The sequence below is a fragment of the Manis javanica genome, chromosome 4, assembly GCF_040802235.1.
Source record: "Manis javanica isolate MJ-LG chromosome 4, MJ_LKY, whole genome shotgun sequence".
NCBI classification, from domain to species: Eukaryota; Metazoa; Chordata; class Mammalia; order Pholidota; family Manidae; genus Manis; species Manis javanica.
In genome coordinates, this window is record NC_133159.1 from 142,202,220 (window position 1) to 142,227,215 (window position 24,996).

Genomic DNA, 24,996 nt, shown 5'->3' on the forward strand with positions numbered 1-24,996 from the left:
CACCCTCCACCCCATCCTGCAGCCTCCCAGGGTTGTCTGGTGTGGAGTAAGAATGGTAGTTTCTTTAGACAGGCTATGACAGCCACCATCCTTATCAGCGACACTTGGACCTCCCATAGCTAGAGGGCACTGGAGAGCCAGGTGAGAGCCGTAACTGAAGCCCCTGCTGGTTACCATGCACCAGTCACCCTTGGTGGCCCCCAGTGTGTCTGCCGTCACCAACTGGAGGGTCACGGCACCACAAGCCACCCTCTGCGACCACAGCCACAGAAATAAGTGTCCCGAGGACCCTCCCAAACAAGCCAGAGGTACACACCAGACCCAGGTAGGGTTGCCAGAGAAATAATAGGACACCTAACTAAATCTGAATTTCAGGAGCACAACAAATCATTTCCTAATATAAGTATGTCCTGTGCAATATTTAAAATAGTCTAATTCAGATCAAACTTTTAATTTTTCTTACAGCAAAATTCACCTGTTGGGCATCTCAAATTCAAAATCAACTCAGGCATCCCATTTTTGTTATTATTATTTGTTTGTTTTTGCTAAATTTGGCAAACCTAGATCCAAGTAAAGGGTCTAGGAAATTCTGCCAGGTGTGGGAAAGGAAGGCACTGACCCCAGGCCTCCAAGAATGAGGCAAGCCTTCCATGATAAGCTTGTTTCAGAGCCCGCCTGAAGCTCAGCTCAGGTGAAGAAACCCTAAGATGCTCTGACACCAACATGTCATCTGGAAACAATGATAGCTGAGAACCACATTTATATTCAACTACATTTTATTAGTTGACTTGTCTTCCCAAGCCTGGGTCAGGAACCAAACCGTATCTCCCATATAAGCGTGGCCTGGTCCATCCAGACAGGATCTTAGATGTCACAGCCATCAACCCAGTCGCTGAGGTCCTTGCCCTGGCAGTGATGCCTCCAGGCTTCCCTGAGGATAGAGGATGGGGAAGAGGAGAGACCAAATCAGCTGCAGCCTCTGGGCCCTGCTCAGAGAAGATGGGAGGGAGGTGTGCGCTGGAAAGTAGAAATGAGGTGAGGAGAGGACCTAGCAAGGGAAAGAGAAGCAAGTCAATTTCCCTAACTAGCAAAGAACCCTCCAGAATAAGTAAGAAAAGGAGAGAATGGCCCTTAAAAAGTTCATCTATGTAGGCTCCCTATTTTCACCAATGGAGCTAGAGAGTAATTTGCTAAAGTTCACCCAGGAGTCAGTGGCAAGTTCACCCAGAGTCCTGGGGCCTAGAGCCCCAGCCAATGCTCTCCTACACTACACCTCTTCTGTTGAAAGGGATGCCCCTTTACATAAATACAGGTATACCTCATTTTATTGTGCTTTGCAGATACTACATTTTTTGCAAATTGAAGGTCTGTGGCAATCCCACACGGAGCAATCCTACTGGCACTGTTTTCCTGACATCATATGCTCACTTCCTGTCTCTGTGTCACATTTTGGTAATTCTCACGATATTTATAGCTATTATTATATTTGCTATGGTGAACTGTGACCAGTGATTACAACTTGCTGAAAGTTCAGATGATGGTCAGCATTTTTAAGCAATAGTGTAGTTTTTAATTAAGGTGTGCACATTTTGTTTTAGACATAATACTATTGCATACTTAACAGCCTATGGTATAGTGTAGACATGACTTTTATATGAAGTAGGAAACAAAAATTATATAACTTGCTTTACTGTGATGCTTGCTTTATTGCAGTGGTCCGGATCCAAATGTGCAGTATCTCCAAGGTCTGCCTGCACAAGCCTTTACAGTGTACATAGCACTGTCCCGTTTATCTGCCACCCACCGGCAGCCCTATATGGTACATTGGGGAGATGTTATGTTCACTGCATTCCAAATGAAAAACTGAGACTGAGGTGTGAAATTACTTGCTAAGGTCCACAGCTAGTAAATGACAGAACTGCCCCCACACCCAATTCTTGTTGGCTACCCATCTGGATCTTTCCGTTGTTGAGAACTATAGTTTTACGGCTCTTTGATGGCCATTACCTTGGTTCAGCATCACACAAGTGTCCTGAAAAAGATAAGTAAGATCTTGGGGTCCTGAGGTCCCAAGTTCCTAGGGGTTCCAAACTGATATCTAGTGTCCTCCATGATGTCATCACCAAAGAGCCCAATGACCAAGAGTGTTCCTTCAGGACCTCTATAGATCTATCAGCCAAGAACGGTTGCTGACTGCCTTGTCTGTCTCTTCTGTTAGACCATGAGACCCTTGATGGCAAAGACAGGTCTCAGCACCATCTCTAAAACCCAGCACCCAGCACAGAGCTTGGCTCAGATGAGTTCCCAAAGGTTGCCTGTTGCCAGAAGAGTAAACAGCACCCTTTCTACCTCCTGGGACCACTTCCTACTATTCTCAGGGGTTATACATGCCATGCATTTACTTCCAGTACACAGAAGAGAGTTATTCCAGGATTTAATCCAAAAGGACCTGCTTCTTCCAGCCCAGGGTGGTACCCTGAAAGCCTCAAGCCCTTGGATTCCTGGTGAGCTTGCGCTCACCCTTCCTATTTTATAGACGTGACAATGTCCTGCTGAGCTGGCCTCACTCCGGATTCAGTCCCTAGGACTTCAACTGTTCTGAAATCAACACATCTCCAGAACTGGGGCCATTGTCAAAGCCCATCTCAGACCTTCTTTGTATTCATAGTCCTCTCACCTCCTGCTCTGTTTTTTTTGGCCACGTCTCACTGGTCCCTATTCCTCCTCCACAGCCCCTTACACCCCACCCCTCTCCTGTCCATCACCAGTGCAACGAACCTAGTCCACACCCTGTAGCTCTCACCCACACTCTTGCAAAGTCTTACCGACTGGTACCCCTGCCTCTGCTCTCTGCCCCTCCTTCTGCTCTTGGGGTGACAGTTAATGTCTTCCAAATCACCCTTCCAGCCTGTCACCAGCACAGCTGTCTATGGTCCTGGTGGTCCATCCACCTGGGGTATGGACCTTCTCCTGTACACATTCTGTCCCGGCTGGTCTCTCATTCAGCAATGGGAATAAAAGGGGTTTGGAGACTCTAAATAGCAAAACTCTCATCAGAAGAGGCAGGGCCACTGCCTCAGAGGCAACTCTGAGAACCAAAGGTCTAATCCAGTGCTCCGTCAGGTCCTCCTCCAACTCCCTTGCCTGTGAGGATGGCTTCAAAGGCCATATGTGGGAAGGAAGTGGGACAAGAGAAGGCTGACAGGATGAAGCTCCAAGCTCCCACCCACTCCAGGCAGGGCACCTCTTTCATCTGTTGTACACCTGAAAACACGTTTGCCTAGACAGAGATGCCACATTTAAAGACAAACATAAAAGGTTTACTAGGCCCATGGCTAGTCAGCAGGCCTCCCAATGTAGGCAAATCTTGAAAGATGTTGGCTTGGCCCTGTGACCTCCAGTGAATTGCTTATGCTCCTGAAACTCAGTGTGTTGTCTGCATACTCAGGGGTGGCAGCCCCTACCACCGAAAGTTGTTGTGTGGATTGGGTCATGAAGCCACGGAATGGTCGCTGAGACAAAGTGAGCACCCGGGCATGGTGAGTTCCCTGAGGTGGTCTGCCAGTCCTGGCCACCCTCCCCTGGGGGCCTCCAGTCCAAGTTACCTACCAGGTGCCCAGGCCCAAGGGCTGCTGGCTTATCTTCATGGCACAGATAACAGCACTCTTGAGGTTAGGATTCAGCAAGTCTGGAGTGGGAGGCAAAGAAACACAGTGAGGGAGGAGGGGCAGAACTGGACATCCAGAGTCTGTCTGTCTGTCTGTCTCACACACACACCCTCCTCCACCCTTAATCCAACCCTGTCTTCTGACCCCTCTGGAAGCATAGGTATCACTCTAACACACCCCACATCAAAAGCAATCCCCCTCCATTCCTATACCTCTCAGGACAGCCTCCCATCTGGGACCCCAAGTCAGAGGCATGGAGGACCTCCTCACCACCTTCCCTAACCTGCTTTCCTTGGTAGCCCCAGCCAGCCCCAGCCCCTGGCCCCGCCTACCGCTGCAGTACATGTGGCACAGATTGGGTTCATTTGAGCGGAAATTTTTGCACCACTTTCGGCTGTTAATCTGGAAGATGCCATTGTTTGTGCTTCCGTCAGCTTCCTGGTCCACAGCAGCTGTATTGAAGCCACTCGTGAAGTAAGCAAGACAGACCCCTGCATAGGGTGGAGACACAGGCCTGTGGGCCAGATGACCCTGTCCCCCCAAGACCAGAGCCCTCACAGTGCGGGGCCCATACACTACCTCCTCAAGCACCGACTCTTGCTTCAAGGTGATCAGGGCAGATACCTTCCCACCTATTTTGCAAATGAATTCACCAAGTCTTAGAGAGGCAAAGTGACTTATTCAAGGTCACATACACTACCGAGTAACAAGAATGAAGAGTGAGCCTCAGGCCTCCTGACCCTTGGCCAGCAATCTTTCTGCTGTCTCTCTGGCCGGACATAGTGAGGTCCAGGACCAGGAAAGGTTTGTGGAATGAATGAGCAAGAACTAAATCTTTAGAGGCAAGATTAGGAAGACACAGGTGGGACCTATAGAGAGGCCTAGGACTAGAGGAAAATGAGTCCAAAGGTGGCTGTACTTAGCAGCTTCTGCAGCTGCTGCCAGCGGAACAGTTCGGTATCAATGATTTGCTCAGCTTACTCTAAGCTTCAGTGAGAATGTCCCATCCTTATGGCTGTGATTAAGAATAGGGCCTCAGCTAGTCTGTTCCTCTGGCCTCTGACTTCAGCAGGGGGGAAATGAAAGGGCTGTGCTGATGTGGCTGCCTGTTGCCTGCCTACTAAGTATTTAACTCCAGCTGGGTTCTGTCATCTCATCTAATCCTTTTATTTACAAAGAAGAGCTGAGGCTCAGAAAGCTCCCGAGGCCACACCCCCTGAGTGAGAAGTAGAAGGGAGAGGAGAGGGGGAGGGAGCCTGGAGCCAGCCAGGGCAGGGGGTGCTCACAGTCAGCCAGGCTGTGTCCCCGGTATCCCTCCAGGCCGAAATCCTGCAGCACTCTGGCTAGCTCGCAGTGACTGTAGACCCTGGCCTGACCTGAGGTGAGCAGGCAGCTGAGCAGAACGGCAAAGGCCAGCGGCATGACCCCCGGTGGGCACCACCACCTTCGGGGAGCCCGGCTCCTGGCTTCCATGCACCACACTGGCTCAGCGCTGGGCTTTGAGAGGGCAGGCACTCGGTGGCCCTAGTCGTCCACTCACCGAAGGCTCACCCTTGGAAGATGGGAAACAGGGAGATGGAGAGAAGGCTCCAGCGCTGCAAACCAGGTCCCATAGTCCATGCCCCGAGATCTGCCAAAGGGTTCCCTGAGGCCAGCACCTCTCCCTTCCCGTCCTGCTCTATGCCACCCTGCCTTGCAACAGAAAGAAGAGGAAAGGAAACAGGGAGCAAGCGAACAGAGTTTGAGCTCCCTACTACATGCCAGGCATTACTGAATCCTGAAGCCCAAGATTTCACAACTAGGAAGGGGCAAAGTCTGGAATAAGCTGAAAGATAATGTGACTCCAAAACCCCAGGAGGTGTGGCTGTGAGCAGATGTGCCCTGAGGGGATGGGCCGAGCAGGGTCATCAGTGTAAGCCCCACTAAGTCCAGCTGCCAAAGAAGCTGTGTCCCAGCCCTGGGCTCCCTGGACTGCCTCACGTGGGGTCTGCTCTTTCTCCCATACACAAGGGTTAGGATTAAGGTCAGGGTTAGGGTCAGGGCTACTGAAACTCCCCTTCACGCCCACCGCTTCATCTAAACCATCACCTTGCAAAAGCCCCTCCTCCCTCGAGGCACACCTCAACCCCTTTGGTTTGCCCCCCTCAATGCCACAATGGCTCTGCAGGCCACTCCCCAATATCATGAAGGACGTTCCCCTCTGGGGTGACCACCTCCTCTGCCCTGTCTCAGCCCCCTGCTCTCTTGGCCTTGTCGTCGCTGCTTCTCATCACCCCACACTCTCCCACCTCAGTAACTCCCAATTCCAGCGTCTCCCTGACCACCGCTTCTGATGGGTCTTTCTCGTGAGCTCCCCCCACCACACTTGCTCTCCACCTTCATGGTGTCAAAAGATGAAACAGTTCTCAAGCTGGAGAATGAGAGTCCCTACAAATGTCTGTCCCCTCCCCTCTGGACCTTCAAGCCTTGGTGGGTGACAAGGAGGGTTAAGGGTGTGACTTTGCGGTGAGCCTTGAGTTTGAAGCCCACCTCTGTGTTTTACAACATCTCTAACTTTGAACACTTTCCAGGCCTCATTTCCTTCACCTATAAAATGGGGAAATTAATACCACCTGCCTTACAAGACTAACAAAAGAATGAAGCAGAAAGAAAGGCAGGGAGGGAACTTCGCTCTTTGCACTACAACAGGTCAGTCCTTGCTGCTGTTGTGAAGGACTTCCAGCCCCAGCACCAATGCCCCCATTTCCCTCAAAGGGTATTCAAGACCCTCGGGACCATCCTTGGGCCCCTGCTCCTCCCTGTGCCATCCCTTTAGCTCCCAGAGAACTCACCTCCTGCCCTGCTGAGAAAAACGAGGTGATCACATGTGGGGTTTCCTTCCTCTTTCTACAAGCCCCCTCCCACTTACACAGGCATCGGTAACCTCATCCACCCTCATCCTCACCATCTGGTGTGAGGAGGACATGCCCCTCCACCTGCCAAGCCCACCTTTCCTCCGGCTCTAGCTTTTACCCCTTCCCATCTCTGGCCTTGCCCCACGGCCAGCCCTTCTCTCTCAGGACGGTCAGCATCTCCTCCCCACCAGCTCCTCCTTCCTCTGCCTGCAGAGACACGCTTAGGTCCCCAGCTTTGAAAATACCTTCCCTTGACTCCCGTCAGTATCCATGCTGACCCATCTCTCCCCATCTCTTCTCACCTAAACTCTTAGGGGAAAGATGACCTTTTTCTTACCTCCACTTATTTTTTAAGCCAGTGTAATTTAGCTTCCCCGTGGCCACTGGCATGAAACTCTTCAGCCCCATCCAGTGGACCCGTCAGTTCTGGCCCTATAGGGACTCTAAGCAGCATTTCACACCGCGGGCCACTCCACCTTGCTGAAACTCTTGCCCCTCCTGGCTTCCATGACGCTCCCCTCTCCCACGTTCCCTCTTTCTCCCAGGCTATTTCTTCTGATTCCCCTTTGTCAGAATCAGGTGTTCAGTGCTGATATGCTTTCTGAGCACTTCTACCTCGAACCCTCTTCTTTTCCACTTCAGGATACCCAACCGCAGCCCTGCTGTTACCTGCCTCCTGAAGGCTGCAGTGCCCCTTCCCCAGGGCCGTGCACCCACACGCAGCTCCCTCCTGGACGTCTCTGCTTAGCTATCCCATCGTCACCTCACACTGAGCATGTCTAAAACAGAGCCCGGGCTCCACTAAAACCGGCTCTTCCTATGCCTTCCCTTGCTTGGTCTGCAACTTGTAAAGGTTTCTTCAGTTAAACCCATTTATGCAAATTAGAAATTCAGATGTCATTCCTTACTCCTAATCTCCATCACTATATCCTTCCGCCGTCCCCAGCCAGTCAACCTCAAAGAACTGTTGAATCACCTTCCCTCCGAAAGCACCATCTTCCCCTTATTTTAGGCACCTGCATGGCATGCTTATGGTCCCTTGTATCCAGCTCTGACTCTTCTTCCAAACGATCCTACGCACATTCCCAGAATGCATTGTTGAAACAAAAAGCCTGGCCCTGCGACCCCCTTGCATAGCTCCCTTTAGCACTGCTCCAAGCATGGCCACGAGGCCCCACGTACCCAGCCCTGCTGACCCGTCTCTCACTTATGAGTTGCGGTAATGCCATACGTTGTGGTCGTGATGACCCTGCTCCCTAGAACAGTAACCTTCTCTCATTTCCATGGTTCACTCTTCCTCATACTTGTGGGGTCACATCAGAGGTGAGCTCCCAGCTAGGTTCTCCTAACAGGCCACAGCCTCAGCACTCCCAAAGCACCCTGCACTCTGCCCGCCCTCCCTCACTAGAGTGTAGTACACGTTCATCTTTCCCACGGCAAAGAGAGCTCCCCAGAGGCCGACCGCAGTCTTTTCTATCTTCATGTCCTAAGAGTCAAGCAGAGCTGCTGGTATGGAGTGGCTGCTCAGTGCTGCTTCTAAAATGACAGTGCCCTGAGGTCATGACCACAAGCACAGGAGTCCATTCATCAAAGTGTCGGGGTGAGAGGGAGGAAGACAACCTCTCTGAGTTCTTAAATCCTGGCTGGGCCTTTTCTGGATGTTTTCTGACTTAATCTCATCTAATCCTCTCAACTATTCAAGGGGGGTAGGATTCATATCCCCAATTTATATGTGAAGAAAAAATGTGACTGCTGTACAGAGACTGTTTTCTGATTCTTTCTGTAGCAAAGTGACTTAAAAGTAGTTTCATCCTGAGTATTTCACAGCAGGTCTTGGGACATAAGGAGTCAGGTCTGGTGTTTCAGAGACTGAGACCTGCCAGCATGGTCTCTCTCTTTCAGCCTGTCACCCTCCCAGCCCAGGACACCCCCATCTCTGCCACCACCATTCTTTTCCCAGATGAGTCCCAGGCCCTGGCTGACAGCTGCAGGAGGAGGAGAAGGGGGCTCACCGATCAGGTGTCCTCACCAGAGCTGACACAGCAGTGGACCCCAGGCACCCAGCTTTAAGAGAATAGCGAGGGAGAGCAGGCTCCAGACCAAGGCAGGGCCTTCTGGAACTCCCCAGTTCTGTGACCTCATCTTCTAGAACCTTCTTCACCCAGTGAGCTTTCCCCCGCCGAGCCCCTGAACTTCTGGGCCTGGGGACATATTAGGAATGTCCAAGCCCACCCCCTTGCCCACCTCTGCACGTGCACACAAGGTTAAGGATGGTGCCTGTCCTGCCCACAGATCCTTCAGGGGGCCACCCAGTGATGGTGGTGGCAGGTGCCCACTGCCTCCCCAGGCAGCCTACCTCACTGTCTAACTCCTTTGACTGACACAAAGTTCTTCTTCCTTAATGCCAAGTCACAAACCACCCTTTTTCTCCATCTGGATGATGATGATTCAGTGCTGTCCACCCTGAGTCTTGAGAGAGAGAGACGTGAAACAGAAGGGCATGTGACACTCATGCCCCTTCTCCACAGGGGCCCCAGGTCAGAGCCTTTGGACTCAGGCTGGGAACAAACACAGGCCCTAGGGGCTACCATCTGGGTGAACCAGTGAAAGTACCTTAACTCTCACTTTCCTTAATTCTTAATTGGGCATAACCCAGAACATCTTTAAGCAAGTACAGTGCTCAGCCCTCAGGGCACTCAACACACGGGAGCAGCTACTGCTAAGAGCCGAGCACAGTCAGAAGCACACAGAATCACACGTGCTCACCCTATCTGCCCGGGCCACCCCCCAGACCAACCAGGTCAGAAGTGACAGTTGGCCCAGCATAGCATCACGATTTCCTTTTTTTTTTTTAATGGTACAAACAGTGAATATGTGATCTACCCTCAACAAATGTTTAAGTGTACAATACAGTATTGTTGACTGTAGGTACAATTTATACAGCAGATCTTTAGAGCTTATTTGCCTAACTGCAGTGTAATGCCCACTGATTAGTAACACCCTGTTTCCCTTCCCACAGTCCCCCACCACCCAGCAACCACCACTCCACTCTTTGATTCTATGAACCTCACTATTTTTTTTGCCTAAAGTTGACATACAACATTATATTGGTTTCAGATGTACAACATAATGAGTCGATAATTGTATAGTAGATGCTTGCCACAATAGGTGTAGATACTCCATTATCATAACAAGATATTACAATATTATTGGTTAAGTTCTCTGTTGTACTTTCATCCCTATGACTAACTTATTTTACAGTTTGCAGTTTGTACCTCTTTATCTCCTTTCCCTATTTCACTCATCAACCTACAGTAACCAACAGTCTGTTCTCTATATTTGTGGATCTGTTGCTTTATTGTTCATTTTTTAGATTCCACATAGAAGTGAAATCAAATGGAATTTGTCTTTCCCTGGCTTATTTCACTTAGAATGATGCCCTCTAGGTCAACTATGTTGTTGCAAATGGCAAGATTTCCTTCTTTTTTATGACTAATATACCATTGTGTATATGTACCACATCTTCTTTCTCCATTCATCTATCAGTGGTCACTTGGGCTGCTTCCATATCTTTGCTATTGTAAATAATGCTGCAGTGAACATAGGTGTGCATATATTTTTTCAGGTTAGTTAGCGATTTTGTTTCCTTCAGGTAAATTCCCAGAAGTAGAATTGCTGGGCCATATGGTATTTCTATTTTTGTTTTTTGAGGAACCTCCATATTTTTTTCCGCAGTGGCTGGACCAATCTGTATTTACAATGGTGTAGAAGGGCTCCCTTTTCTCCACATCCTCACCAGCACCTGCTATTTATTGTCTTTTGGATAGTGGCCATTCTGACCAGTGTGGAGTGATACCTCACTGTGGTTTTGACTTGCCTTTCCCTGATGATTAGTGATGTTGAGCATCTTTCCATGTGTTTGCTGGCTCTCTGAATTTCTTCTTTGGAAAATGTCTGTTCAAGTCTTCTGCCCATTTTTTAAATTAGATTATATGGGTTTTTTTAGTGTTGAGTTGTAAGAGTTCTTTATATATTTTCGATATTATCCCCTTATCAGATATATCATTTGCAAATATATTCTCCCACATGGGGGGTTGCCTTCTGGTTTTGTTGAGGTTTTCCTTTGCTGTGAAGAAGATTTTTAGTTTGGTGTAGTCCAACTTGTTTATTTTTGCTTTGTTTCCTTTATCTGGGGACATGTATCCATAAAGAAATTTCTCATGCTAATATTCATGATATTCTTGCCAATGTTCTCTTCTAAGAGTTTTATGGTTTCCAGTCTTACATTTTAAGTTTTTAATCCATTACAGTTTACCTCTGTGTATGATGTAAAACAGTGATCTAGTTTCATTCTCTTACATGTGGCTGTTCAGTTTTCCCAACACCATTTATTGAAGGGACTGTCCTTACCCCACTGTATATTTCTTGCTCTTTTGCCATATATTAATTGACCATATATGTGTGAATTTATTTCTGGGCTCTCTATTCTGTTCTGCTGATCTATGTGTTTATTTTTGTGCAAGTTTCATACTGTTTTAATCACTGTAGCTTCGTAGTATAGCTTGAAATCAGGGAGTGAGATACCTCCAGCTTTGTTCTTTCCCAAGATTGCTTTGGCTTTCCAGGGTCTTTTTTTTTTTTGAGAGGGCATCTCTCATATTTATTGATCAAATGGTTGTTAACAACAATAAAATTCTGTATAGGGGAGTCAATGCTCAATGCACAATCATTAATCCACCCCAAGCCTAATTTTCGTCAGTCTCCAATCTTCTGAAGCGTAACGAACAAGTTCTTACATGGAGAACAAATTCTTACATAGTGAATAAGTTACATGGTGAACAGTACAAGGGCAGTCATCACAGAAACTTTTGGTTTTGATCATGCATTATGAACTATAAACAATCAGTTCAAATATGAATATTCGTTTGATTTTTATACTTGATTTATATGTGGATACCACATTTCTCTCTTTATTATTATTATTTTTAATAAAATGTTGAAGTGGTAGGTAGATGCAAGATAAAGGTAGAAAACATAGTTTAGTGTTGTAAGAGAGCAAATGTAGATGATCAGGTGTGTGCCTGTAGACTAAGTGTTAATCCAAGCTAGACAAGGGCAATAAAACATCCACAGATGCATAAGATTTCTCTCAAAACAGGGGGGGTGAGGTTCTAAGCCTTACCTCTGTTGATCCCCAGTTTCTCACCTGATGGCCCCCCTGCGACTGTGCCTGTCTTAGGTTGTTCCTCCCTTGAGGAATCTTACCCATCTCTGGCTAACCAGTCATCTTCCGGGGCCATACAGGGAAATGTAAAGTTGGTAAGTGAGAGAGAAGCCATATTGTTTGAAAAGGTTAGCTTTTTACTTCTCTGCATATTTATGCCCTGTGGCTTCTATGCCCAGCATTTGTCTTGAGGTATCTTTACCACTTGGAAGAATTATGATACTCGGTAAATTCGATATGAGGCACGAATTCCATTTAAGGGTTGTAATTAGGAAGGAAGAAGAAAAGCTATAGAAGTAGCAGGCAGAAGAAAACATGGGAAGATTGATTATTTCTTTGACATATCTTCTTGTAGAGTAACTTCAGCATTAAACTACTAATTAAATTGCTCACACACATTAACATAATAGGAGTACAGTTACATAACCAAAGCAGACCTATAATTACCAGCCATCTCCAGTGAAACCAAGAAAACCAGTTAGGCACCTTAGGCATTTGTGAAAACTTATCTATGATATGGTGGATATTGTCCAACTGAACTTGAACAGTCTGAGAGAAATCAGACAAATTAAAACAACCCATTCCTGGGGACTGTTCACATCCCATATGTTCTTTTAACAGTAGATAGTCTGTAGTTGTAAGATTTTGGAGCGCTACAATTTGCACTTCTCCTAATTCTTGATTGAGTTCCAACAGTATAGATCCAGTCAAATTTGTTGTTTTACTGTATGCACAGGCCAGCTTAGATATCTCCTTCTTCATTCCCATGGCAAGTCCAGGAACCGGTGGGATGAGTGCATCTACAGCTGTAGCAGCACGTGGATCTTTGTTGGGGTTTTTTGATGATCATCTTCTGGTATGAGTCTTCCAGAGAGTGCTGATGTTGGAAGTTCTTTTTCATATCATATCTTAGTTCATTTTCTGGGTAACCAAATTAGGCTTTGATCCTCTGTATAAACACAAACAGACCCTTTGCCTACACTTTTATATGCCCTTTATACCATTGTGTAGAACTGATTGGAGGTCACCACACAGGAACTGCTTTTTTTTTTTTAAGAGAAAGGAATATTATCAGAAAAATGTACCTCCATAGCAGATCATCTGACACCCTTTAAGTGGTCCAAATTAAGGATATTTAAAGCATGTATTAATCATTGATTTACAGTTAGTTTTATCCTATCAGTGAGTAATCCCCCTTTTCTTTCTTTCTTTCTTTTTTTTTGTTATCATTAATCTATACTTACATGATGAATATTATGTTTACTAGGCTCTCCCCTATACCAGGTCCCCCCTATAAACCCCTTTACAGTCACTGTCCATCAGCATAGCAAAATGTTGTAGAATCACTACTTGTCTTCTCTGTGTGGTACAGCCCTCCCCTTTCTCCCACCCCCCCATGCATGCTAATCTTAATACCCCCCTTCTTCTTCCCCCCCTTATCCCTCCCTACCCACCCATCCTCCCCAGTCCCTTTCCCTTTGGTACCTGTTAGTCCATTCTTGGGTTCTGTGATTCCGCTGCTGTTTTGTTCCTTCAGTTTTTCCTTTGTTCTTATACTCCTCAGATGAGTGAAATCATTTGGTATTTCTCTTTCTCCGCTTGGCTTATTTCACTGAGCATAATACCCTCCAGCTCCATCCATGTTGCTGCAAATGGTAGAATTTGCCCTCTTCTTATGGCTGAGTAGTATTCCATTGTGTATATGTACCACATCTTCTTTATCCATTCATCTATCGATGGACGTTTAGGTTGCTTCCAATTCTTGGCTATTATAAATAGTGCTGTGATAAACATAGGGGTGCATCTGTCTTTCTCAAACTTGAATGCTGCGTTCTTAGGGTAAATTCCTAGGAGTGGAATTCCTGGGTCAAATGGTAGGTCTGTTTTGAGCATTTTGATGAACCTCCATACTGCTTTCCACAATGGTTGAACTAATTTACATTCCCACCAGCAGTGTAGGAGGGTTCCCCTTTCTCCACAGCCTCGCCAACATTTGTTGTTGTTTGTCTTTTGGATGGCAGTCATCCTTACTGGTATGAGGTGATACCTCATTGTAGTTTTAATTTCCATTTCTCTGATAATTAGCGATGTGGAGCATCTTTTCATGTGTTTGTTGGCCATCTGTATTTCTTTTTTGGAGAACTGTCTGTTCAGTTCCTCTGCCCATTTTTTATTGGGTTATTTGTTTTTTGTTTGTTGAGGCATGTGAGCTCTTTATATATTCTGGACATCAAGCCTTTATCGGATCTGTCATTTTCAAATATATTCTCCCATACTGTAGGGTTCCTTTTTGTTCTATTGATGGTGTCTTTTGCTGTACAGAAGCTTTTCAGCTTAATATAGTCCCACTTGTTCATTTTTGCTGTTGTTTTCCTTGCCCAGGGAGATATGTTCAAGAATAGGTCACTCATGTTTATGTCTAAGAGGTTTTTGCCTATGTTTTTTCCAAGAGTTTAATGGTTTCATGACTTAACATTCAGGTCTTTGATCCATTTTGAGTTTACTTTTGTATATGGGATTAGACAATGGTCCAGTTTCACTCTCCTACATGTAGCTGTCCAGTTTTGCCAGCAGCATCTGCTGAAGAGACTGTCATTTCACCATTGTATGTCCATGGCTCCTTTATCAAATATTAATTGACCATACATGTCTGGGTTAATGTCTGGATTCTCTAGTCTGTTCCATTGGTCTGTGGCTCTGTTCTTGTGCCAGTACCAAATTATCTTGATTACTATGGCTTTATAGTAGAGCTTGAAGTTGGGGAGTGAGATACCCCTTACTTTATTCTTCTTTCTCAGGATTGCTTTGGCTATTCGGGGTCTTTGGTGTTTCCATATGAATTTTTGAATTATTTGTTCCAGTTCATTGAAGAATGTTGCTGGTAGTTTCATAGGGATTCATCAAATATGTATATTGCTTTGGGCAGGATGGCCATTTTGACGATATTAATTCTTCCTAGCCAAGAGCATGGGATGAGTTTCCATCTGTTAGTGTCTCCTTTAATTTCTCTTTAGAGTGACTTGTAGTTTTCAGAGTATAAGTCTTTCACTTCTTTGGTTAGGTTTATTCCTAGGTATTTTATTTTTTTTGATGCAATTGTGAATGGAGTTGTTTTACCGATTTCTCTTTCTGTTCATTCATTGTTAGTGTATAGGAAAGCCACAGATTTCTGTGTGTTAATTTTGTATCCTGCAACTTTGCTGTATTCCAGTATCAGTTCTAGTAGTTTGGGGGTGGAGTCTTTAGGGATTTTTATGTACAGTATCATGTCATCTGCAAATAGTGACAGTTAAACTTCTTCTTTACCAATCTGGATTCCTTGTATTTTTTGGTTTTGTCTGATTGCCGTGGCTAGGACCTCCAGTACTATGTTAAATAACAGTGGGGAGAGTGGGCATCCCTGTCTACTTCCCGATCTCAGAGGAAAAACTTTCAGCTTCTCGCTGTTCAATATAATGTTGGCTGTGGGTTTATCATAAATGGCCTTTATTATGTTGAGGTACTTGCCCTCTATTCCCATTTTGCTGAGAGCTTTTATCATGAATGGATGTTGAACTTTGTCAAATGCTTTTTCAGCATCTATGGAGATGATCATGTGGTCTTTGTCTTTCTTTTTGTTGATGTGGTGGATGATGTTGATGGACTTTCGAATGTTGTACCATCCTTGAATCCCTGGGATGAATCCCACTTGGTCATGGTGTACGATCCTTTTGATGTATTTTTGAATTTGGTTTGCTAATATTTTGTTGAGTATTTTTGCATCTATGTTCATCAGGGATATTGGTCTGTAGTTTTCTTTTTTGGTGGGGTCTTTGCCTGGTTTTGGTATTAGGGTGATGTTAGCTTCATAGAATGAGTTTGGGAGTATCCCGTCCTCTTCTATTTTTTGGAAAACTTTAAGGAGAATGGGTATTATGTCTTCCCTGTATGTCTGATAAAATTCTGAGGTGAATCCATCTGGCCCGGGGCTTTTGTTCTTTGGTAGTTTTTTGATTACCGCTTCAATTTCGTTGCTGGTAATTGGTCTGTTTAGATTTTCTGTTTCTTTCTGGGTCAGTCTTGGAAGGTTGTATTTTTCTAGGAAGTTGTCCATTTCTCCTAGGTTTCCCAGCTTGTTAGCATATAGGTTTTCATAGTACTCTCTAATAATTCTTTGTATTTCTGTGGGGTCCGTCGTGATTTTTCCTTTCTCATTTCTGTTACTGTTGATTTGTGTTGACTCTCTTTTCCTCTTAATAAGTCTGGCTAGAGGCTTATCTATTTTGTTTATTTTCTCGAAGAACCAGCTCTTGGTTTCATTGATTTTTGCTATTGTTTTATTCTTCTCAATTTTATTTATTTCTTCTCTGATCTTTATTATGTCCCTCCTTCTGCTGACCTTAGGCCTCATTTGTTCTTTTTCCAATTTCGATAATTGTGTCATTAGACCATTCATTTGGGATTGTTCTTCCTTTTTTAAATATGCCTGGATTGCTATATACTTTCCTCTTAAGACTGCTTTTGCTGTGTCCCACAGTAGTTGGGGCTTTGTGTTGTTGTCATTTGTTTCCATATATTGCTGGATCTCCATTTTGATTTGGTAATTGATCCATTGATTGTTTAGGAGCTTGTTGTTAAACCTCCATGTGTTTGTGAGCCTTTTTGCTTTCTTTGTACAGTTTATTTCTAGTTTTATGCCTTTGTGGTCTGAAAAGTTGTTTGGTAGGATTTCAATCTTTTGAAATTTACTGAGGCTCTTTTTGTGGCCTAGTATGTGGTCTATTCTGGAGAATGTTCCATGTGCACTTGAGAAGAATGTGTATCCTGTTGTTTTTGGATGTAGAGTTCTGTAGATGTCTATTAGATCCATCTGTTCTAGTGTGTTGTTCAGTGCCTCTGTGTCCTTAGTTATTTTCTGTCTGGTGGATCTGTCCTTTGGAGTGAGTGGTGTGTTGAAGTCTCCTAGAATGAATGCATTGCATTCTATTTCCTCCTTTAGTTCTGTTAGTATTTGTTTCAGGTATGTTGGTGCTCCTGTATTGGGTGCATATATATATTTATAATGATTATATCCTCTTGTTGGACTGAGCCCTTTATCATTATGTAATGTCCTTCTTTATCTTTTGTTACTTTCTTTATTTTGAAGTCTGTTTTGTCTGATACCAGAATTGCAACACCTGCTTTCTTCTCTCTGTTGTTTGCATGAAATATCTTTTTCCATCCCTTGACTTTAAGTCTGTGCATGTCTTTGGGTTTGAGGTGAGTCTCTTGTAAGCAGCATATGGATGGATCTTGCTTTTTCATCCATTCTATTACTCTGTGTCTTTTGATTGGTGCATTCAGTCCATTTACATTTAGGGTGATTATTGAAAGGTATGTACTTATTGCCATTGCAGGCTTTAAGTTTGTGGTTACCAAAGGTTCAGGGTTAGCTTCTTTACTATCTTACTGTCTAACTTAAGTCGCTTGTTGAGCTAGTATAAACACGGTCTGATGAGTCTTTATTTCTCTCCCTTCTTATTCCTCCTCCTCCCTTCTTCATATGTTGGGTGTTTTGTTCTGTGCTCTTTTTAGGAGTGCTCCCATCTAGAGCAGTCCCTGTAGGATGCCCTGTAGAGGTGGTTTGTGGGAGGCAAATTCCCTCAACTTTTGCTTGTCTGGGAATTGTTTAATCCCTCCTTCATATTTAAATGATATTCTCTTTTAGGATTAGTTGTATTTGTTGTATTTTCAAAAATATATATGTTTTTGAGAGGAGATTCCCACTGTCTTACTCACGCCGCCATGTTGGCTCCGCCTCTCCAGGGTCTTTTATGGTTCCATATAAATTTTACTGTTCTTTGCTCTAGTTCATTGAAAAATGCCATTGGTATTTTTATAGAGATTGCACTGAATCTGTAAATTGCTTTGGGCAGGATGGCCATTTTCACAATATTAATTCTTCCTATCCATGAGCATGGGATAGAATTCCATTTATGTCTGTCTTCTTCAATTTCTTTCCAGTGTCCTATAATTTTCAGAGTATAGGTCTTTCACCTCCTTGGTTAGGTTTATTCCCAGGTATTTCATTCTTTTTGATGCAATTATAAATGGAATTGTTTTCTTGATTTCTCTTTCTGCTAGTTCCTTGTTCACATATAAGAATGCAAAAACTTGATAACATGGGTGAATGTTGAAACCACAATGTTGCTCATGTGAAACCATCATAAGATTGTATATCATTGACAGTTTAATAAAAAAAAAGAATGCAAAAAAATTCTATATATTGATTTTGTATCCTCTTTGTTGAATCCATGCACTTGACTATTTTAGATATTTCATGTAAGTGGAATCATGCAGTGTTTTCTTTCCATGACCATCTTATTTCACTTAGCATAGTGTCCTCAAGGTTCAGCCATGTTGTTGCCTATTGCAGAATTTCCTTCTTTTTTAAGGCTGAATAGTATACTGCTGTGTGTATATACCACATTTGGTTTATCCATTCATCTGTCAATGGACATTTAGGTGGTTTCCACATCTTGGCTGTTGTGAATGATGCTGCAATAAACAGAGGAGAGCTAACATCTCTTTGATATCCTGATTTCCACTCTATTGGATAAATACCCAAAAGTGGGATTGCTGGATCATATGGTAGTTCTGCTTTCCCTAAAAATAGAAGAAACCTCCATTTTTCTTTTGTTTTGAGGCAGCTCCATACTTTTTTCCATAGTGGCTGCATCATTCTGCATTTTCTCTAACAGTGTACAAGGATTCCAATTTCTCTACACCCTCACAAACACTTGGTGTCTTTTTCTTAAATATATATATATAATAGCTATCCTGGAAGGTGGGAGGCAATATTTCACTGTGGCTTAGTTTCATTTCCCAGATCAGTGACATTAAGCTTTTTTTTTTCAGCTGCCTATTAGCCATTTGCATGTCTTCTTTGAAGTAATGTCTCTTTCGCATCAGTATTTTTTATTATTATTATTAAGGTTTCACATGAAAAACATTGTGGTTACTACACTCACCCATATAATCAAGTCTCCTCCACACCCTATTGCAGTTACTGTCCATCAACGTAGTAAGGTAGCAGTATTTCTTAAAAGCTCCCCAGCTGACTCCACTACATAGCCAGGCTTGAGCCTTTATTCAGGGAAAAGAGCTCTGGACTCAGTGTCTTGCTCTGCCCCTGACTGGCTATTTATTTAGTCTTGGGCACGTTAACCTCATTTCCTCATCTATAAAATGGATCCATTACCCTGCCCTCCCCACTGGAACTGATATTTAATCTCCCTGAGCCTCATTTTGCTTCTCTGTAAAATGGAAATAATCCTCCCTTGCTGTCTCAATGCATGAAGATGCTTACCACTTAGATCAGTACATTTTAGCTATTGTTTTTATTGTCTGGCCCTTGGTGGTGATTCTGCCTGGTTGAGTTTTTGGGTTCTTACTGCATCAGCCTGCTTTTACCATTTTATTGCTTCTCTTTATTGAGTAATCTTTCAGCTTATTTTGTTTTATAGTATGTTTTGTTGTTTCTTACTTGACTTTCACTTTTAAATCGGGAATAAGAAACAGCAGCTCAAAAGAACAGTTATGAGGGCAGACAGGGCCCCAGTCAGAGATCAGAGGGTCTTTATTTCTCTGCTGAGTTCTGCTCATGTCAGATTTCGGCCACAACCCAGCAGAGATCCTCCAGCAGCTCCCTTCAGGTTTAAGCTCTCTGAACAGCTCTTACACTCCTGGTTCTCAGAGCCAGGGGCACTTTAGAAAGGATACTGATGCCTGGGTCCCACCCTGGATCAATTACATCGAAATCTCTGGGGGCAATTTTTTTTTACACCTCCAGGTAATTCCAGAATGATACCAGAACTGAGAACCACTGTTCTAACCAGACTTCTTATAATTCCTTAAATGTGTGATTGTTTTACATCCATTGCCCTATATGATATTATATGTTATTTCCTCTATCAACCATACCCTTTCTGCTCCAACTCTCTGACTAGCTTCTCGTCCTCACTGAAGAGTCACTGAAGCTTGACTTCCTCCCCTGGACTCCTTGGGCTGAGTTAGGATCCCCCACATCCATACACAGCATCCAGTACTAGTAGTTTGCAATCTCAGCCTCTATCACAGTGTATCGGTATCTTCTTTCTCTACCACTCCTACCAGACCAGGAGATGCCTGATGGGTCTCTCATGTCTATTTTCCCATTGTCAAGAACAAGATTTTTAAAATGCTGTGTAAAAAAATGGAGAAATGAATGAAAATCACCTAGTTGGTTGATTCAGAAAACCCTCAGCTCAGAGGGCTCCATCAGGAGAGCACTGATGCTGACCCCAAAGGGTATGCCAGGGTTACTGTGGCAACTGAAAAATGAGTCCTCCGGCTGCAAGGAAGGAGACCCTGGAACTCCTAGAGAAAGGCCCACTCACTGATCAGCTCCAAACTTAGTGCACTGCTAACAGAACTGACCTCTTCTCAACAAGATGTGTCCTTATTTTTATCATCATTGATCACAATATATGGCTGTAATTGCAAGACATTATTTGAGGCATGTAAAGTCACCAACCCTATGCTACATAATCTTACACAAGCCTATCCTTTTAGTTTTGTGTCTCTTATTCTGTTGTCCTCCTTGTGATGGATGGTTAATTTTATGTGTCAACTTAACTGGGCCACAGGGTCCCCAGATATTTGGTCAAACATCATTCTGGGTGTTTCTATGAGGGTGTTTCTGGATGGGATGAACATTTTTTTTAATAGAAAACTATTTGACATATAATATTATATTAATTTAAGATGGACAACATGTTAATTTGATACATTTATATATTGTAATATGGTTGCCATTATAACCATAATTACCACCTCCATCATGTTACATAATTATTTCTTTTCAAAGGTTGGAATAATTGGGTTCTATTCTCTTAGCAAGTTTGATGATTATAATATTTGTTGTCTATATTCACTCTACTATGCATTAGATGAGATTAACATTTAAATCAACAGATTGAGTAAAGTGGATTGATCTGGGTGGGTCTCATCCACTCAGGGGAAGGCCTGAATAGAACAAAAAGACTGACTTTTCCCAAATCAGAGGGAATTCCTCCTGCCTAATTGTGTTCAAACTGCAACATTGGCTTTTTTCCCTGCTTAGGGGCTTAAACTAAAACATCAGCTCTTCCTGGGTCTTGAGCCTGACAGCCTTTGGACTGTCATAAATAGATCACATATATATATATATAAAACCACTGTTCTAAGCGAATTTTTTTATCATTCCCTGTATGTGTTATCCTATTGGTTCTGTTCCTCTGGAGAACACTGACTGGTACATTTCTCATGTGAAATTGGTAAAAAAAAAAAAAAAAAAAAAAACCTTTTGACGGTCATCGGGTGCCTCTTCCATGTTCTTCCCTTCCATGCCCTGGGGTCACTACCGGCTGACATTCTCCCCTCCCTCTCATGACCCCTGGCTTCTAAAGTGCAAGGTAGGTGGCTGAGAGCAGCCAGACCTGGGCTGGAGTCCTGGTGTCCTAAAACTTAGAAGCTCTGTGACTTTGGTGAGGCCCCTTAGCCTACGGAGCCTCAAAATCCTCACCTATGAACTGAAAAGAACTACCACCAGGGCTTGTTGGGGGAATTAATGAGACAACATGCAAATCATCTTGCAAGAACCTAGCACGAAGCAGACACTCAAGAAAAGGTAGTTTTAATTATTGTTACTTTTGGGGCGAGGATACCATGTAAGCATACTTTTGAGAACTGCACTTGAATTGTCAAAAAGGCTCTGAGTAAAAGGGCCTAAAGGGTATTGTAAAGTAAAAGCAGAGCTTGTTTTAACTTCTCAAGGGCCTTTCTTCATCCAAATTTGTGCCATACTGGGCCTCACTGAAGTCACATGATCTCTGGATAAGCAGGGAATTACTCTACCAGCATTCATCATCTTGGACTTATATCCTAGGGATTTGCTCTCGGGGAAACTGATACAGCTGAAAGAAAATGGAAAAACATCCATCTTGGAAAGAGGGCTTGCTCATCCCTGTCCTGCTCCCCCAACATCCTGATGTCCTTCAGAGGTCAAAATGGTTCTTCCGTATCTGCTCTCTGGATGGTACTCCCAGCTATCTCATCTGGGACTGCAATCATTTCCTAACTGTTCTCCCTGCATCTAAATGATAGAGCTGGATACGCCATTACCCATTTTTAAACCTTTCCTGGCTCTCTGTCATTTGCAGGACTAAGTTCAGCCAACTCAGTTCAGCAGACACCTGGTCCTCCACGGGCTGTCCTCTCCCAACTCCTCCAGCCTTCCGTCCCCTGCAACACCACCCCGTGGGCTTCCACAGCGCTAACCTACCAACTCTTCCCCAGACTCTTCTGCCTGAAATCTCTCCTTCCTGGGCACCGATAACTCTATTTCACCCTCCAAAATCAGCCCAGCAGTGCAACTTTTGCAGAAAGTATTAATCTAACACTTTCTACCTCCTAAATCCTCCAATCTATTTTACTGCCCCACGCCTTGAGTTTATCCCTATCACAGAACTACTACATCACACTATAATTTATGGTGTATGTGACTGTAGCCCTGTCTATGTCCTCTTCCAGAGCCAGGAGTGTGTTATATTTATCTCTGTACTTTTTGTTACTGTTGATGGGTGAGACTCACAGAAGGCACTGGGTAAAGGTTATGTGAACGCATTTAAAAACACATAGGTTGGGGAGAAAGGGAGATGCATTTAACTATAAAGGGCCAGCACAGGGAAGATTTTGTGGTGATGGGGCAGGGGCAGTTCTGTATCTTGATTGGGCTGGTGGGTACTCAAATCTATGTGTTATAAGATGACATAAGACTACACACACACATTGTAGCAATACCAATGTCCTGATTTTGATATTATGCTATAGTCATATAAGATGTCACCACTGGGGGACCTGGATGAAGGGTACAGGGAATCTCTCTCTACTATTTTTGCAACTTTGTGTGAATCTACTATTATTTGATAGTAAAAATTGATTTAAAAGTTAAAGTGTACATATTTACAATAGCCAAGATACGGAAGCAACCTAAGTATCCATCAGTAGATGAGTGGATAAAGAAGAGGTGGCACATATACACAATGGAATATTATTCAGCCATAAGAAGAAAACAAATCTTACCATTTGCAACAACATGGGTGAAGCTAGAGGGTATTATGCTCAGTGAAATAAGCCAGGTGGAGAAAGACAAGTACCAAATGATTTCACTCATTTGTGGAATATAACACCAAAGCAAAACTGAAGGAACAAAACAGCAGCAGACTCACAGACTCTGAGAAGGGACTAGCGGTTACCAAAGGGAAGGGGTTAAGAAGGGTGGGTGGGGAGGGAGGGAGAAGGGAATTAAGGGGCATTATGATTAGTACCCATAATGTAGGGGGTGGTCACAGGGAAGGCAGTACAGCATGGAGAAGACAAGTAGTGACTCTATAGCGTCTTACCATGCTGATGGACAGTGACTGCAATAGGATGGGGGTGGGGACTTGATAATACGGGTGAATGTTGTACCCACAGTGCTGCTCATGTGAAACCTTCGTAAGACTGTATACCAATGGTACCTTAACTAAAAAAAAAGTCAAAGCGCACAATAGAGTTTGGCTGTTCTCACTAATAAAATAATTAGAAATGAGGAGCAGTCAACTCTGGAGTTTTCCATAAAGTCTTATTCAAGATTATTTTAAATGACTGGCTAGAAAGTGAATGATTAGAACATATACATAGCCCAACTGTGCTTCAACATCTGGTCTATTTAGAATTGTGACAAGTTTCTGCTCTACAAGCCTTCAGACCAGGGTCTAAGTGCTCAGAATCCTGAATATAATGAATCAGGTCAGCGTGGCAGCAGGAGCTGAACAAGGTCTTCTATGATGAAACAACCTAAGAAAAACAAAGCTTCTGGTACATTATCTGATCAGACAGAGAAAGGCTGAAGAGGAGGGTGAAAACCGCATGCCTGACCTATGACTTTCGGCAACCATGAGACCTAAAAATCTGAGTCTACTTCCTTAGCAACTTGGAAACCCACACAACTGGGAGATGCTAACAGGTGAAGCTTCCAGTAAACTGACCTTCAAAGGCTTAAGGCCTCTATAAGTCCGAGGCCTCTGAAATCCTGAGATTCCTAGTAACCAGTGGGGGACTAATGCTGATGACTTCAAGAGCCTGGAACCTCAGGAGCCTGGGACCCCCAATAACTGATGTCTCTAAGAACTTGGGGCCTTGGGGAACCAGGAAACCTTTAATAAGTTGAAAAATTGAATAACCTGGGGCTCCTAACAACACAAGACCTATAATAAACTGAGACTCTAAGCAACCCAGGTCGCCTAGCAACCTGGGAACTGTAATTATCAGAGACTCCTAGCAACCGGGGAGATTGCACAGTCTGGGGGCCCAGCACACATATGACCCTGGACAGAGAATGCCTCTCTGTGGTGACTGCATGCTGAATCTTGAGAAGCAATGTTATCTAAGAGATAAAGGCAGAATTGAGGACCCAAGACCTGTGTTTAACATTCTGATTTGGCCATTTATTAATGTCCTTATCAGTTTCCTTACATATAAAATGAGAATGATAACTATAAAATCTAGTTCATAAAATTGCAAAAGTCATACTTTGAAAGTCATAAGAAAGCTTATAAAGCATTTTAACAGCTATACATACATATGTTGCCATTTCTGACTATACCCTCCTTCCCATCATATTCTGTCATCTTTCCCATCTAGTCCAGCTCCATCACCACCACCAAAGTTTTAGGCCCCAACAGTTCATTGTCCACATTGCCACCAGTTATCTTTCCAACACAGAAGTCCTGTCATGTCACTTCTGCCAACAGGCTTCCACCGGCCAGAGTCAAGTTCAAGCTCTTTGGCATAGAACACAGACTCTTCACAATCAGGCCCTACCTTTCCAGCTTCTTCGATCATTCTCCCAATGCCTACATCCTTTATTTACTCCTAAAAGAAACTTGAGAGGTAGGAACATTTCAATTTTACAGATAAAAGGGGGCTGAAGGAAGTAGCTTAGTTTAAGGGCATACAGCCTTGAAGCAAAGATTTGAAATTAAGCCCGACCCAAAACCCAAGGTCTTTGACTGTGAAGCCATCGGTACCTCTCAGAAGGTTCCAAAAATGTGATTCTCTGCTTTCTTTCTTAATAAACGATCTTTGGTCTTATTCCAAAACCCCTCCAACCTTTTTCTGCAGGAGCAAC

The 24,996-nt window shown here is 43.9% G+C and overlaps 1 protein-coding gene across 4 annotated transcripts; it reads right to left on the minus strand.

Moving 5' to 3' along the window:
• Nucleotides 1–261: 261 nt before the first annotated feature.
• SPACA3 (sperm acrosome associated 3) lies at nt 262–24,996 on the minus strand. Of its 4 annotated transcripts, none has more exons than XM_073235181.1 (5): nt 8,575–8,661; nt 4,955–5,220; nt 4,001–4,120; nt 3,610–3,688; nt 262–931 (listed from the first exon to the last, which is right to left on the minus strand). In XM_073235181.1, exons 2-5 carry the CDS (start codon nt 5,139–5,141, stop codon nt 865–867), a joined length of 453 nt encoding a protein of 150 aa, XP_073091282.1. In that variant the 5' UTR covers nt 5,142–5,220; nt 8,575–8,661; the 3' UTR covers nt 262–864. The 4 variants fall into 4 exon arrangements, with proteins under 4 accessions (XP_073091282.1, XP_073091281.1, XP_073091280.1 ...); XM_073235180.1 differs by lacking the exon at nt 8,575–8,661 and adding an exon at nt 24,896–24,996 and having other exon boundaries at nt 272–931; nt 4,001–4,159; XM_073235179.1 differs by having other exon boundaries at nt 272–931; nt 4,001–4,159; nt 8,592–8,660.